The sequence below is a fragment of the Micropterus dolomieu genome, linkage group LG17 (genome assembly GCF_021292245.1).
Source record: "Micropterus dolomieu isolate WLL.071019.BEF.003 ecotype Adirondacks linkage group LG17, ASM2129224v1, whole genome shotgun sequence".
Taxonomy (NCBI): Eukaryota; Metazoa; Chordata; class Actinopteri; order Centrarchiformes; family Centrarchidae; genus Micropterus; species Micropterus dolomieu.
In genome coordinates, this window is record NC_060166.1 from 22495227 (window position 1) to 22512434 (window position 17208).

Consider the following 17208-nt stretch of genomic DNA (forward strand, 5'->3'; position numbering starts at 1 on the left):
TTGAACACAGACAGAAGAACTTACATTTGATAAGCTTCACCACCTCAATGTGATTAGAATGTGTAACAAGGGTCCCGTTAACCTGGAAGACAGCAATGGTGCTATGATGAGAATTTAAAAAAACAGATGCAAAGTCCAACACCTCCCATTCTAGGCCCGGTTTTACAATTTGACATCTCATTCCCCAGACACAACATGAAGAGAGTTGAAATACTGACTGACCAGCAGGTGGCAGCCTACAGCCTCTGTATTGGCCTTGGACAAGAAAACAGCGTTCTTAGCAGTTTAAAGTTAGGGCAGATGAACACAATACCTTGATGATCCTGTCTCCTGTCTGAACACCTGCCCGCATAGCAGCCCCATCTGGCAAACACAGAGGAAAAAAAGGGCATTAAAACAACAGACGACTTGGGAAAAGAAATTGAACAAATGGAAGAATGAAATGGAAAGGGGGAATGCACAAAGGACCTATGGGTTCATGGTGTAATTGTTGATATTTCTGCACAATGAATACACCATACGGCGTTGACAGACCCGGTGTTGCAAAGTGACTATTTGAGTGCTATTTTGAAAGACCATAACAGTGGTTATATTACGAGATGGACCTGTTTCGCAGCTCCACCCCAAACAAAGGGATTTAGGCATGAGACAGGTAATTATGAGATCCACGTCTGACTCTATAGTCAGCAGCATACAGCTTAAGTAAACCAAATACAGTTTTACTAATACACTACTTATGATGTGCATTTTCAGTCTCCAGCTTTGTAATAGTATGGATATTTTAAGTACTATAACTGAACTTAACACTTGTCTGATCAGTTAGTCTAAAAGTAGAAGGACAGGCGTGACTAAATAATTTTGTCAATAATAATTAATAATAATAATATTGTAATAAGATATTTGGATTCATTTATTTCAGATTAACATAACATCCGAGTTTTACCACAAGCACTTTAGTTAGACTTCATCTTACAAGTATGAATGGGAAAAGCAGCAGCATGATACTACAGATACATTTTGCTTGCCTCTCAGTTCACAATAAAATGAAAAATAAGTCATATAAATTATTCAGATGAAATTAAGTAGATTGCTCTTCCTGTTGAGTTAGTAACAAAAGCACAAATGGGGAGCCATACAGGGATAGTTAAACACTGACAAGCTCTGATGACAGTGCAACAAAAGTCCTCCAATTAGTTCCTTCCTTTTCTGTCTTTCTTCACTACTGTACAGACCATGTAATGTTTTCTGTGAGGTGATAACAGCTCACACTTCATGCAGACAGTGAAAGATTGCCTGGGACCACATAAGTATCCTAAGTCAAAGTCCCTTCTTTAAAAGACAACATGATAAAGCAGAAGCTGCAGCTACTGTGAATCTACTGAGGGTGAAATATACAGTCAGTGGATTCACTGCTCTAAGTAAATGCCAGAGTGGTGGTTGTCGAGTCCCAATTACCCCTCATATCTGTGAGTTCAGAGCAAACTACCGTGACAGTCTGATGTCAGTGAATGGAAAAGGAGCCCTATCTCTAACTCTATTAGAATTGCTTAGACCTTAGAAGTAGCCATTGTAAAAACATCTTCCTTTCAAGTTTGAGACTCCGCCTTACCTTCTTTGACAAGCTGCACAAACACTGGGTTGTCACCACTGACAGTGAGCCCAAAGCCATTTTCATCTTTCTGGATTATTACACATCGCTGGACCAGACCTGCAAGTGAAACAGACAGGATAAAAATACATAACAGTTTCTTTAAAAGGACTAGGAAGTCACTAAAGGAAATGTACTTCACTCACTTGAACTTGAAACCTTCTGAAAAGTAAAACTTATGCAACTTAAACTTTAGCATTTAGTACAAGGGTGAGGCCCTTGTACTAAAAGCTAAACAAGTATTTTGCACATTATAAACATTCCATTTTACACTTAATTGTTTTCCTGATACTGAATTTGCTGGGCAAAAACATTCGCCAAAGGATAAGGGAATACACTCCAGATTTAAGGGACAAGTTCATATTTTGTCCACATTCAAAATAATGATTGATCTCTGTATTTGTTCCCTCTGTCCATACTGACTATGAAGAGACTTTGCCTCCCCATCACAAACACTGAAAATGAAACAAAAGAAGGGCCCTCTTTGCTGTCAGTATGGACAAGAGAAAAATTACAGCTAGTAATAATGCTCTCAATGTACAGTACATTTGGGCATGTGAGTTTGGTTTTAAGACACACAGAAACTATCCTCTAACATATCTCCAGTAGTCTAAGACTCTGTTGTCAGGATAACATGACAACATCCCATAATCTGAGCGTGTACAGTTAAGAAAGCTTGTGCTCAGCTAATAAACATTCAAAGAACAAAAAGTTTTAAAGGGGGATTTTATGAAGTGTTGACATTTTTTCATTTTAAGTGTTACACTGTCAATTACCTCATTTGGTGACTAGACAACAAAAGAAGAAGAATCCTCTTTGAATGTTGAACTTTTTATGGTACTTCCGTGTGAGATGAAGTTTAAAACAGATCTGACACCCAGACATTTCTGGTTGTAGTCTCAAAGACCAGAAGAAGGAATGTTACTTTTCAGGTTTTTTTACGCAGTGTTTCGTTAGGAAGAAGAGATCAGAGCTTATCTTATGTCTGGCCGACACTGACGAGACTGACAGGACAGTTCAAACAAAGGTAAACATAATGCAAAGAATGCAAAATGCTCAAATAGAAATAAATTGTGTCTCATATCACGAACAAGAAGTTAGCTATCTAACATTGCTATAGAGCATATTACGACGGCATATTGGGGCCACTGTTGGTCAAAAAAAATTATGTATTACTCTGAAAAAAAAAATACTTAAATTTATGAGAAAAACACTTGGCTAATCTCTGGGACTAAAGTGGTAAATTTATAAGAAAAGAACTAGTCATTACTAGTACAAGACGAGTCACTGCAGACATGGGAGAAGAGGTGGAGCTTTCAGACAGGCTACAATGGCCCTAATACGCCGTCCTTGTGCTGTGAACCTTAAACAGTTTTCTTGTTGTTATTTCCTGGTCAGTGCAGCATCAACCAGAGAGGTAAGTCGATCGATAAGGGCAGTGGTGGGGTGGGGGTTGGAGAGTGGAAGGAGCAGGAGTTCGGACATGGAGAGCGGTTAGAGGAGGCAAAAGCCCCAGGCTGGGGGGTGGGGGGTGGAGAGAGGGTCAGGTTGAGCTGAGGGAGCAGGGGGAAGGGAAAAAGGGAGAGGGCAGGGGTGTCAACGAAACAGATGAAGCCATATGGTTTAAAGAGCTGGTGCGAATTTGCCTCTAGATGTTGATCTTTTGCCTGTGTTCTATGCTTAACAGTATTTCAGAGATCTTTGGTAGGTGTTAAACCATGAGGAGTTGGAGTGCTGACATGATCACTCATCAGGTTAATCCATCTAAGCTAATGTTTTATTCAGAGGTTTAACTGATCCATAAACGGCACCCTTTGCTGAAACACAAGCAAATGTACTCCAGAGAATAAACTGACCTTTAAAACTGACAGCGTACTTTTAGCCCCACAGTCACAAAAAGACGGAACCCAAGTCATTAAAACACTACATACAAAAGGTCAGACGACGTTTCGACTATCTAAATGTTTGACCAATCGAAAATTCAAATGCTGTTCTGTGATAAAGGTGTTTCCTCTGTGGATTTCTACCGTGAAATTGGTGCACGACCAGATACAACGGTGGCGGAACTGATTCAAACAGAAAGAACGCACCTATGATTTCTTGACTTTGACTAGACATCTGCAGAATCTGGCATTTCTGACAGCTGCCTTGAGTTTGTTTTGCCAGCCTGCTGCATCTGAGCCCACTAGAAGTCCTTTTGTTGGAAATCTCAACTTACTCAATATTTTCTGTCTCCGTCTAAAGAGAGAATTTGATAAACGGTCTCCCAGATGATGTAAGAGAGAGCATCTGAACAGGGTTATGACAACACTCTCATACCATCAGTCTAAGTTTTAGGAGCGGCAACTATGGAGGAAAGGACATGCAAGCTGCACACAGAAAGGCCCTGCCCCAGCAGAATCTTCTTGGTGTGAGGCTAATCACTTAGCCATCATGCTGCTAACCCTGCTAACATGTGGATTCAGAAATATGTCACTAAACCCTTTGTTCAGGGGGTGCTTGTCTTTACTTTAAAGTAAGTCTGTGTAGGCCTGTAAATAATATGTTCTGCGTGAGCTTTGTTTTAATCACATTTAGTTTATCACACAACTGAAAATTTACATCAATATTAGGACCTGACTCAAGAGTGGGATTATGGCTTAAAGTGAACTGTGCAACTGCATCCTAGTAATCTTAAATCGTTTAAGTAGTACTGAGCAGATCTGCTAAGGCCTTCTACAAGTGATTCCAATACTGCCCATTTTTCATGATGGAAAAAGTTACTCAAATGTCCATGTATCCAAGGAAGTGGTGTATTTAGCTATTTAGAATTTACCGAGTATTCAAATGGACAGCGGAAAAGAAATTGTGTCTTCTGAAAGTACTAAAAGCCAAATATCTCACAACCTGGCAAAGTTATCACGGCTGTACTGATCAATAAGGGCACAGAGCCAACATTTGGTGATTGGAAACAGGAAGACCGATTACACATAATCATGAGAAATATGCTTTACGCTGGCTTCAGCCTTTGTCATCCTATCTAGAGAATAATGATAACAAACTTTGCAACAGCGCTACTTTGAGCACTATGCACTGCTCAGACACTTTGCTGCTGCAGCGATAGAATTATATGAACCATAATCCCATTTACCACTGACATTTCAAAGTAGAGCTGAAATTATTTACATTTTTCAAGGTCCCAAGGTCAAAGGTCCCACTTTGCTTGAACACAGCTTTGGATTTCGCATTAATCAGTTTTGTGTGTGATGGCCCTTATAAACTATTTTCTGATATTTAGACCAAATAATCTGCATTAAATCGACAATATTAGTCACAGCCCTATGTCAAAGCACGTGCAATCAAGTTTTAGCTTGCATAAAGAAAATGTCTCTCAGTTTTCAGAAATAGTTTGATCATTTATTTAAATCAAGTGCATTCCTTTTTCTTCAGCGTGAATTTAACTGTTACGTTTACAAAGCAGGTAAAATCATGCGTTGATATGCGCTGCTTAAAACAAACATCCAGTGGCAATTTCACACCAGGTATCTGCAGCATGTTTAGATGCAGCTGTCACACCAGCCATTCCACCAAGAGCATCTTACCACAGGACTCAGGCTTCCCCTCTGTTAGCACACTGCTGCTGCCACTCTTCTGCACCAACAGAGCTTCTGCTCACAGCCCCCACCACGCAGACAGCACAGCAGCAAACACATACACACACGCACGCACGCACAAAAAAGAACCAACACAGGGAAAGGAAACACAAAACAGGAAAGAGAAAATCATGAGGGAGAAACAATTATGGGAGAAGAGAAATTAAATGAACAAATAGGTAGTTTAATAAAACACAATGGTTTGGATAGGCAGGAGAGCAGTCACTGAAAATTAACTAGCTTGTTGTTTTGTTGTTGTTAAAAGTACTCTCTTTAAAATAGGTGTCACTCTACCAATTTATTGTGACTTCAATGACATGGGTCCCATTTTTCCAAACTTTACTGCATTAAAATCATAATCTTAAGTGATTTAAATGCATATTAGATTTTAAAATGCAGCAGAACCTAAATGAAATAAACCCCATTTGTGGGCCATAATGCTTCAATAGCCTTACCAAACTGGAACTTAGCTCCCATATAAGGAATCCAGTATACAGCTGGTGACATTGCAATTATACTCAATATACACCAGAACACCAAACGGTGGTTTTATAAGTTGTGGCAAAAAAGCTGCTGACATAAATAAATCCAAAACAAAGTAAGTAGTTTTTTTTAAATTAATCATTTAATAATTAAAAGATAATAAATAACTTAATTACTGCAAACACTGACAACATGTGAATGTCATGAGCCAGTGTTGACATCCATTTCCAGAGTCTCTGACTTCTCCTGCCCATCCCTAATAAACCCAAACCACTTTGAAATTATAACAGAAAAGATGCAACTAGAAGAAAAATCTGGGGAAAGATTGTTAAAGAGTCCATACAACTTGCAGATAACTAAAAGGCATAGACAGAAACATAGACTAATAACATGCAGGCATGCAAAAGGTCATGACATAAATTCAAATTTGAATCATGTCCAGAAACAATAATCTAAGGAGGACCTAAAGGTGTAGCTTTTCAATTAAATATAGAATAATTTGCTTCTCTATGGCTTTTTTAATCATTGCATCCAACCATGGACCAAACCATGAGAGAAATACGTGGAAAAAGATTAGTGTGCTGCTACACACAGGCAGGCAACAAAGTGCACTGTCTTGTGTAACCTCTGAGAGGACACATTGGGTCTATATTTTGTTGCATCATACAGAGATAAGCTCCACCATGTGGTGCAGAGGATTCTGTTTTGTTTTGAATACAGAGGCTTCAATCATATTTCAATCCTGCCCTGATTGCTGACAATCACCACAGGGAATGTCAACATCTTACACCAGTATGTTTCTGAACCCTTAACAACCTCACCCTGCAATAAACTTGAAACTGTAGTGCAAAACAGGCTTAGTGGCTTTTGTGTCCTTCAAGTTATGCATTGAGACCACCCAACCACTTAGAGCACACAAAACCCACAGTGCACTGATTTATGTAAAACTACAAGAACCAAATGGACATTATAAATGCAGCTGCGGATTTTAAGGTCCTATAATCAAACCTTTCCGTGCTTATCGGCTTAAAGCGTGCAACATGTAATGCAACATACGCTTCTGCCAACAGTTGGTATTTGTCAGGGTAACGCAGGCTTAGCCAATAAAGACATATTATACCGTCCATTAGTTGAATTAACTCAAAAAGGAAGAAAGAAACATCCTGCTCAAAATAGGCTCCGATGATGACATCCAAACATTTTTCTCAGATCAGTTCACACAAGCAAAATGAATGAAGAATGTTCAAAGAGAGCAAAGAATGGAGCGAGATACCCTCACCACCTTTCACCATCCCAGCATGCCTTGTGCATCGAGAAAACCATCATCAGAACAACTGTTATGAGACTGTGTTTGTGTGTGTGTTAGAAGGAGAGAGAAAGAAATGCATGAGATGGACAGACAGAAACATGTGAGGCAGTCGGATAAAGTGAAGCAGATAGAGACAGAGGGAAAGGATGGAATAAGGATGTGGCAGAGAATAAAAAAAAGACTGAATAAGAGAAACAGAACAGGGGCCGTATTACAGAAATTTACTATTTAGGGATCCAAGCAGCGAAACTATTGGAGCCCTATTGGTTTTGTTCTCATTATTCTTCTTCTTTCTTCTTTTTCTCTGCTAAAAGTGTTTGGGCAGCAAAAACTGCTGGACGGAAACTCATCAAAATTTGCACGTAGGTTGTAAATAGCCCTCATAGACATCATGGTGGCGCTTTAACAATCAACTTTGCGTTTTTGCAACGCCTTTGTTTACAGTCGAACTTTTTTCATTATTTTAATCTCTGGATTCATCTCCATCTTTGCTCCAATGGTCTTCTTCTCTAAAAATGTCAAATTAAACGACTTTTTATCACTTCTCTAAAAACTATTTTTGCAAACTCGTGCCAGACGGTTTCGCCAATCGACCTGAAACTTTGGCAGGATCATCTACGGACGTCGCTGATCAAAAGAATTTTGATACGTCAATCTGTTTTTTTTCCATGATTTTTTACTTTTGTGTATTTATGTACAATTTCACATAAATTCCCATAAATCCAAATTGGCTTAAGCTATTGTCACCAAACTTGACGCGTCTGCTCAGATGCTCGGCCCAAGCTTCACTGAGCAGTCCTGGGATATTCTTCCACTAGGAGGTGCTAGCTACACTTGCAAAAAGTTTATACCTTGTAATTCACTGGATGGATTCGTACGAAATTCGGTTTGTACGATCTTGGCTCACTACTCAGTTGATGTATAAAATTAGGTAATGATTGCGCAAAGTGGGCGTGGCTTATTACAAGAAATGTACATTTCTCATTCCTAACTTCAAAAAATCTAAGAAAATCATCCGTACATCCTAGAGAGCTGAAATTTTTCCAGCACATCCACTGATATACTGTATGACTAACATCTGCCTCACTGCAACCTATGGTCAATTCAGAAGTCAGTCACTCTATATTTTTCAGAATATGCTAAATCAATTAACATCTATATCTCCACAAGTCTTTCTTCAAACGCTACCAAACTTGACAGAGTCGTTCTCCAGATGGCCGATATCAAGTGTATCAAAGGGTTTTCAGATCGGTCAAACAGTGAGTCTGCAGTGGTATTCAGTATCTTGTCATAACTTGTACAGTATGAACAACATTTTCTGTTTAAATCAGTTTTGGATCAAATGCCAACAAAATAATTAACAACATACCCAAAACTGGCAGAATGATAAGTGATTTTATTCAGAATTTTCTCACCAACATCTTGACAGTTGTAAGCGTTTGAAGTTTTAACTGACAAAACTATCAGGGGCTGGCACATGTGACGTCACTACCTCCACATGTGAGAAGGTGTGTGGAAGCAGCCTCTCACCAGTAGCTCGGTCAGTAAGTCACCTACTCTGGAGATCTGAAGGTCCAGGTGGCCGAGGCAGACTTGCTGACAATGCGGGAGTTCAGATCATTGTAGTTCTCTATTATATTTCGATCCTGTGACACTTTAGTCTTATTTTTCTCCGCTTAAAAGTCTGCAGCTTAAACTTTAAATCTTGGAAACACAAAAAGTCGCAGGTGGGTTGCACATTTCACCCAGTAGTCAACATATAATGACCCTCTCTGATTTTAAGGTGATGCTGAAAAAAATCAAGTTTGTTTCCACAATTATATCAAAGTCCAAACTCTTTCATCACTTTAATTTCTTAAGTCGTCTGAATCTGTTCTTCTCCTCTGAAAATTTCAAATGTTGCGTTTTTCAAGACTTGGATCCCAATCATTGCCGCTCGCGGCTATATTTTAAGTTTTAAGATAGGAAAAGTCTAAGGAAATCCTAGGAAATCCTAAATACTCAATCCAACATCGCTTATCAACTTTTATGTCTGTTACCTAGTAAGCAATGCTACTTTTCTCATCTGGCTGAGCTAAACAGCATTGCAACCATTTTGTTTAAATTTAATATTAAAACATACTGAAACATACATTGAAAAATGAAAAACGGTTATTGATCTTCAAGACAGTCGAGTCAGAGGTGTTGGTAACCTCTGTCGAGAAATCAAAATTTACATCAATGCTAACTTGGGGCTAACTCGGGAGATAAAGAAAGAGAGTGGACTAAAGCTGCATTTCCACCAAAGGTACATCTCTTTTCAAGGAACTAAAAAAGTTCCTTCAGCCCATGACTGATGCGTAACTCCATCAGCTGTTTACTGTAAACACACCACTGCGCGCTGGCTGCTGTTTCCGAGCAAAACATTTAATGCCGACGTACGATCTCATGCGACATCGGCGAGACTTGTATGTGCTATCTGAATGTTGATTGTGATTTATTGGTTTGCAAACAACGCTGGAAAAGAGAGGAGCAGCCAACATGCTCGATTTATAGCCACTGGCCTCTACTCGCCCCTCCCAGAAATTCACTGCAAGGCAAGCCCCACCTCCCCAAGGTACTGGTACTTCCCTGAGCGGGGACTTTTTGGGGGTAAAATAAAGGCCCTAGAACTAAATTTAGATCCTGGTCCCTTCGGTGGAAACGCAGTGAATTCCTCCAAAGGTTCCTAGTTCTGGGGTAGAGTTCCTTTGGTCGAAACACGGCTAAAGATAGCAGACATAGTCTCTGCTATCTTTGCTCTGATACATTTTGTAGCGTTACATAGCATACAGCTTCAGTCATTAAATCTAAGCCCATACCGTTTGGATCTGCCATAAGCCTCTCAATGAATAAGTTAAGCCTGCTGACATTTTTTTCGATTTTGTAAAAGCAATAAAAGGAGCAGCTATATGTATTAAAGAAGTAAGTGGACATTACCTGGTGAAAAAGTGAAAGTTAGGACAGCTTAAGCGTTATCCTAAAGTTAGGAAGTTATGATGCTTGTGTAATACACGTTTCCTATCTTAAGTTAAAATAGAAACATTGACTTAGGAACTGTTCATCTGTAATGAATTTCTTTCCTAAAACAGGCCCTAACCCTAATTACCATGGTTACAAAACAGTCAAGATAGGATCTGTAAGTGAGGAAGTTTCTGTAATAGGGCCCCAGGAGAATCCGCCTGAAAACGAAAGTGGGAAGTTACCTGTAGGGTCAAACTCATTGGAGGGAAAGGAGGTTTTGTCACTTTTGGTTTTCTTGTCTGGGGGGTGGTCTTTACTGAGAATGCTGCTGGTTCTAGAGAAAGAGGAAAACCCGTGAGAAATAGATTATCCCACCACAAACAAGTGGTTAAATAGTGCAAAACATTAACATTTATCCAGTATGTGCTGACACATACAACACCGTGGTCTTTTATACGTAGCATTTTTTACAGGCACTGTCATTGTGTCTTTCTGTACTACTACTTAGGGCTGGGTATCGTTCAAAGATTTTTGATATCAATAAGATACCTCGACTTTGATACCGGTTCCTGAACGATACTTTTCAATACCAATTTTATTCTCAACAAACGGAGAACCATTGTTGTTTGTATAAAGTAACTTAATTATCACATTATTATCATTAATAGTTTATTTTAATAATTGTTCCTTTGAAAAATGCTACTGCTTGTCAAAACCAAGACATATTTTCAATGTAACATAGGCCTATATTGATTTTTTGTTGTTTTTATTCCGCTTTCTTTAGTTTTTATAATGTCATTTCATTGTTTATTAATTATATATTTTTTATTGTGTGAATTTGTGCTCTGGCAACATTGCAACCTAAACATTCATGGCAATAGGCCTGAGAGAAAGAGAGAGAAATCTCTCATCTCATGGAAACAAGTTTCTGCCACTACATATCAAAGTTTCCTCCTCACTAGAGGAAGAGGTGGCCAGGCAACAACTATCACAATAGAAAGTAAACTCAGCCGCACGTGTCTTTAATCCACAGACATCAGCCCAAGGCTCGTACTTGATGTCACTATCACACGGAAGCGCTTCCGCCGGCTGCACATACAGGACCGTGTGAGGCGGTGGCGTCTCTTACTGATCCTTCAGAAATACTTGGGAAAATGTAGCGTGTGGAAGCTACTGCGCTACTCGGTCAAAAAAAGAGCTTTGATTTGGTTTGATTTAATTCAGAAACCAGCGACGCTGCCACCAAGCTACTGAGCAATGTAGTTAAACTAGTAATGGCGCTACTTGTAGCGACGCTACTGCCCAACACTGCTCGTATGGTGGGCATGTTGAAGCAGGCTCGATGGCAGTAGGGCGCACAGACGATGACTGCATCGGCTCTGTCTTGTTGCAGCAAAGACGGAGCAACTTTTTGCTCTTAAGTTTATTCCATGCACAGTCAAGGGCTTCACCAGGTTTGTCGTGTCTCCGCTCTTGGCAGCAATTATCTTACGTCACAAATATTGCAGCGCGCACTGGTGCATCAAGCCACACTTTTCATTTTCTCCACGTCTTTTACATCCACGAGCTACATCTCTGTGCGTAACCGGCGTGAACTAGTGTTTACATCACCACAGCCAATTACAATCACTTTTAGATGTGGGCACATCAAGAATGCTGCATGCTTATTGGCGTTAACAAGAACCTTTAGGTATCGAACTTTGGTACCGAACGACAAGGCATTTTTTTGATCCTCGATGGTATTGAGGCAATTCGGTCGGTGCCTAAAAAGTATTGAACTCGATACCCAGCCCTACTACTACTACCACCCTGTATATGCACAAGTGGATGGCAAGTGAAGGCTCAGGAGAAATTACAACAACAGACAGAACCAACGATTGTTCAGCATTGAGAGTAATGTGGCAAGAGGACCTCCTACTGTATGAATCATGCTGAGTGTGTCTACTGTATAATGTGACAGCCAGAGAGGATGTGGAGCCGCTCTGCTGAGCGCCCAGGGAGCAAGGCCAGAGAAAGGACGCTCCTTAGAGGAGGTGCTACAAGGCCAGACTCTGGCTTGAACCTCGGGAGGCTATGTATGGCTGCCTCTGCCTATACTGGCCCCAACTGTGAAAGGCCACTGTTCTGTTCACAGTGAAAGGCAGTGATGGCCGCCCTCAGAAGAGAGGGAACCCTTTGTCCCTCACTCTGTGTGTGCTTGTGTGTGTGTACATGAGTGTGTGTGTGTGTGTGTGTGTGTGGGGGGGGGGGGTGTTTGGTCCAAACTCTGAAGACTTCTGTGTTGCAGCATATGAAGCTTAGTAAAACCTGCCTCATTTCCCTCGTCTGGAGCTCTGTGTATGTAAACCACTGGTGTGTGTTTATGTGGCCACAGGATAAGCATGCACATATATCTTTGCAAGAAGAACAGAGATATTCTTACCTGTTTGCTTTCTTGGGAAACCTGCAAGATAAAAGAGAATGACCGTCAGTCTCTCCCAGAAATGTCCTAAAAAGGTAAACAAAAGCTCAGCTGTTTATGCCTATTTGGAGACAAAAACAAGACGCCAAGCCGACTGCTTCTCCGGAGACCCATATAGCGGGTAAACATGATAATCCCGATCAAACATCAGAGTTCTTCAGCTGCAGATTAAACCCTTTTTCAGGTCAAATGTCAGCCGGCTCTCCAATCTCAGCTGTGTGTGCGTGTGTTGCGATTAAGCCCATGCAGACATCACGACTTGTAATTATCATATCCGAATCACATCCATGGCCCGTTTCCGTCGAGGCAGCCTGGCCTGAGACTGATTACTGCCACAGAGTGACGTTGTGATGAAGTAATTTAGGGATACTATTACTGTCAGCTTCATGTTGGAAAAGGTGATGTTTTCCAGGAAGTTAGAGATTTGTCTACTGACTTGCAGCTTGGCAGACGCAACCACGAATGAAAACTGAAAGATTTAAGGAGATACTACACAGCCTTATGGACATAAAAGCTAGCTCAGAGTCAACTTTCTATACACAAAACGTTCTAATAAGGTCTACATTTAAGACTAAGGGTTTTCTTCCTCACTTTAATACTGCACCGGACTGAAAAAAGGGCATATTAGCATCTGTGGGAATGAGCTTCTAGCAAAACCTGACCAGCTGGATGTGGCAATTCTTACCGAAGAACCAATTTTAACTCCAGTATTCCATGAAGGATAAATAAACACATAAGCCACTTTACAAAAATCCCTTTAATGATATAGGTCTAAGTCATTGAGGGCCCCAAAATAATCTATTCCAAAGCTATTTAAAGGGCAATATTAATCATATAGTTGATCTGTTATGCGTTTTCCACTGAAAAGAAAAACTCTCATGAAGTTTGTGCCAATTATCATTGTGTTTCTACAGACAGAGGGAGCCACGTTCTGCCATTCTTCTTCAGCCTAAATTTAGATTTGGTTTTATATCTTTTTTTTTTTGTGATGAAGTGAAAAGCATGGCAAAGAGACTCATGTCTCCACCAGAAAAAAACCTAATAAAAACTAATACCTTTTTATACTTTATTGTCACGCCCACATCTCTTTATTCAGGGCATCTTTGCTAGGCAAGACAACAGTTCATTTCAAGTAAGGTCTGACATGGTAACATTTTCAAAAAAGCCTACATGCATTATGCTTTGTATAATGCTTAAAAAAAAACGTTAAATAGACAAAGACAATAATAAACAGGATGTAACTCCATCACTAAAATCTAAATGCACACAGTATTATACTACAAAACAGTAGTATGAATAGCTAAACATTTCAGTTATCCTTAATAGAGAGGTCTCACGTCTAACTAGCCCACATTAACTCTCGTTCTCCTGGCGACAGTGTCCCATTCAGAGCCATGCCGGGGCAGCTGAATGGCCCGTTTATGAAAATGCCTCAGACTGTAATAAGTTCCAGAGCCTCCAGCAGAAAAAGCTTTAAGTAGCCCACTCCCTAAGAAACCTCTGAATTGGAGAGACGGAAAAGTCAGCACATAAACACACACACACATACACTGAACTGGGACATGCGTACACACACAGGGGAAAATGAGTAGGCAGATGTTGTTCTTGGTTGATCATACAGGAACAAATGAAAATGTGACCAACCAATTTCTAAGGGGCTGGATGATGCATCAGGCAGGCTATAATGTCTATGCTGAACTACACTTATGAATCATGCTTAGAGAAAAAATGCTCTACTGTTTTGTACATGTTAAAGCAGGTTAAACAGAACTGAAAAGAAATTATGTTTCCAAGTATATCACGCAGTATCTACATCACAAATAACCATGGGACCATGAAATGAGCTGCCTGAGACACGTATAAAGGCTAAGGAGAGGTCATGAAGAAAGATGGCAGCACTGGACAGAAACAAAGAGAAATACAAGTGAAATAGAAAAAGCATGTCTACAATACAAAGCTATACAAAAGTCAAAAGCACAAACAGTTATATTAGTTTAACCGAAAAGGAGGTAATCATGCAACAGAAGGTTGCAGGCCAGGACGAAGAAATTATTTTGCATATAGGGTTGGGCTGTTGTGTTGACTTCCAAGGATATCAAGCACAGCATGACTTTCATCATTATAATAAATATACTGTGACATTTCTTAAAATATAGGTTGCATTTCTAAATGGCAATCCAAAAATATCCTGCTGCACAGAATCCTGAAAGGGCCAGGCCTCTGGTTGGTGAAAACACACAAACATACCACTCTGGGGCTTGACAGCAAAAGTTCTCTAACTGCCCCAGGCAACCAGATCTGGATCACTGTAAACCGTTTTTTAAGGTCTGCATGACCTTATTGACAACGACGTTTCCAAAGTTAATACAAAAATAAAAGGTAGGCTCAAATGAAATAATATAAAAACGCTGTGCCTGGGTGGACGAGAGTGCTGCTGTCACATTGATTTCTACACTAAACCAGCAAAACTACTACTACGAAAATAAAATTGATAGATTGATTGAAAAATGAAAAACAATGACTCACTAGCATGACAGCCTAACTACACAACACAACAGTAATGACAGGGAGGCAGTCTAACCTTTCTGAAAAAGTGATGCAACGATTTCATCAGAACTCATATTGCCGCCTGGTTTGGCATGTTCTTGACAGCGCTTGACAGTGTGTTTTTGCGTTTTCATGTAGACTGAGATGTTTTTTTTTATATGAAGAAGGAAAAACTGCAGTAATAAACATACCCGTGTCCGTGTGGATTAGGCCTTAAAAAAATATACTAAAAACTGCTAAGTAATCACAGACAAATGAAGCAAACAAACAGGGAGTTCAACTGCTGCTATAATCCATCTTTATAGCAAAGGTCATGTATACCTATACACAGTATAGTGTCCTCATAATTACCTACAAATTATTACTATGAGTTATTTAACAATAAGTCTTCACTGACAAACTCTGCTCTCGATTGTGCTTTTTTATAACTAATCAGATTGAATAGCTTCTCAGGGCTACTGTGAGAGTTGTCTGAGACAGAAATGATATCAACTATTCTTAAATTACATGGTGAAATCAAAAAAAAGAAATGACTTTCAATGTGGAAGCCAAAGTGTCCTTTGGTTGAAAACGTACAAATAACACAGATTAACCATATTTTAAGGCACTGACAAACACCACAAACTGAGTCCCTACTCCAATACAAGCCTGTATGCCAGCAGAGCAGCTAAATGACAATGATAGACAACTGATTTATGTAGTGGCAATACAAATTAACAGAAAGGCTAACAAGCCTCATGAACTGCCGTTCTGTTTTGCTTTCTCCTCGGTTACATGTGCGTAGAGGGCTCATGAATACACACTAAGCCTATACTAAGTTTGTTAGAGCTGATGTGTTAAGTCATGCTGAAAATTAAAAAAAGAATAGAGCACAAATATCACATCAATTGCATTTCCCTGTTTACACTGCTATGCACTGTCCTGCCCTTTAGATTTCCACAGCAACCACAGAGATTGGAAAGCTAAGGCATGCTGATTCAAAATAAATTTCTTACTTTGCCACATAGTTTCCAAGAAGAATTATAAATTTTTATTGTCATAAAAACAAATATACAAAAGAATGTTCTAAATAGAAAAGAGTATTAGTGATAGGCCAGTAAATATAGCCTACAATAGGCGCAAGTAAAAGACCTGTAGGCCTCGTCCCGATGGATGTATTTAACTTAGTGACCTGAGCAATGCGTTCTTAACCCTAACCCCAGACTGTCCAAAATAAGTAATTGTCATAGTTGTAAATAGCTTATCAGGCTCCATTGTGAGGATTTTACTTAGCTCAGGCTTGTAGCTGAGCTAAATTCTGAGGAGATAGCTCTGTATCTTGATGGATACAGACTCCAGTCACTGCAATGATGAATGATCATTTAGAAGGGCCTCACTACCAGGTTAACGTTTTTCTTGGGCTTTCACTGAAAGGTATCACTGAAACACAGTCATAGCTCACATAACGTTACAGCATATCTAGTGAACTATCACAATGGCTTCACATGAGCAGTGAATTCTCTGTCCAGTAGACAACAGTAGTTTTTTGTGTCCTGTCCCAATGATACTTTAAACACTCTGTTATGAGAAAAATAACCAACTTATATGGCAACTGAGAACAGCACGGACAGAACAGCTGAAATGATTAATCGACAAGAGGACTGACAGACAATTAATCAGCATCTCATTTGATAACTGATTAATAATTTGTGTCATTTTTAAGCAAAAGTCTTATATGACAGTAAACTTAATATTTTGGGGGTTTGGACAGTTGATCAACAAACACGCAGTTTGAATAGCTCGTCTTGGGCTTTGCAATGGGCATTTTTCAGTATTTTCTGACATTTATTAGACTAAATGATTAATCACTTTAAAAATCATTATTCGCAGCCCTAGAAAATACACACTTATATTGTGAGATACATTGTGAACAGCAATGATAATACAATTTAACCTCTGCAATCATGTGATTAGATCATTAATATCACTCTGTAAGATAGTATTTATAAGCCTAAATAACTGAGTAAAGCTAGATTAATAAACAGCATATAGAAGCTTTGCTCTGCTGCAGAATTTGCAAATGTTTTCTTGGTGATATATATATATATATATATATATATATATATATATATTATCACACACAAATGCACCTGTTTTATTTGTGTGT

General features: G+C 39.4%; 1 protein-coding gene across 7 annotated transcripts in view; it reads right to left on the reverse strand.

Moving 5' to 3' along the window:
• Positions 1-17208, reverse strand: part of arhgef12a (Rho guanine nucleotide exchange factor (GEF) 12a) — a 43731-nt gene that overhangs the window by 14700 nt on the left and 11823 nt on the right. For 5 of the 7 annotated variants that reach the window (XM_046073502.1, XM_046073500.1, XM_046073501.1 and 2 more), the window contains 6 exons: positions 12477-12497; positions 10297-10388; positions 5230-5295; positions 1610-1708; positions 314-363; positions 25-82 (listed from right to left, as the gene is read on the reverse strand). In XM_046073502.1, coding sequence (XP_045929458.1) covers positions 25-82; positions 314-363; positions 1610-1708; positions 5230-5295; positions 10297-10388; positions 12477-12497 — 386 coding nt within the window. The remainder of the gene's footprint in view (positions 1-24; positions 83-313; positions 364-1609; positions 1709-5229; positions 5296-10296; positions 10389-12476; positions 12498-17208) is intronic. The other 2 variants (XM_046073505.1, XM_046073504.1) reach the window with 1 other exon arrangement.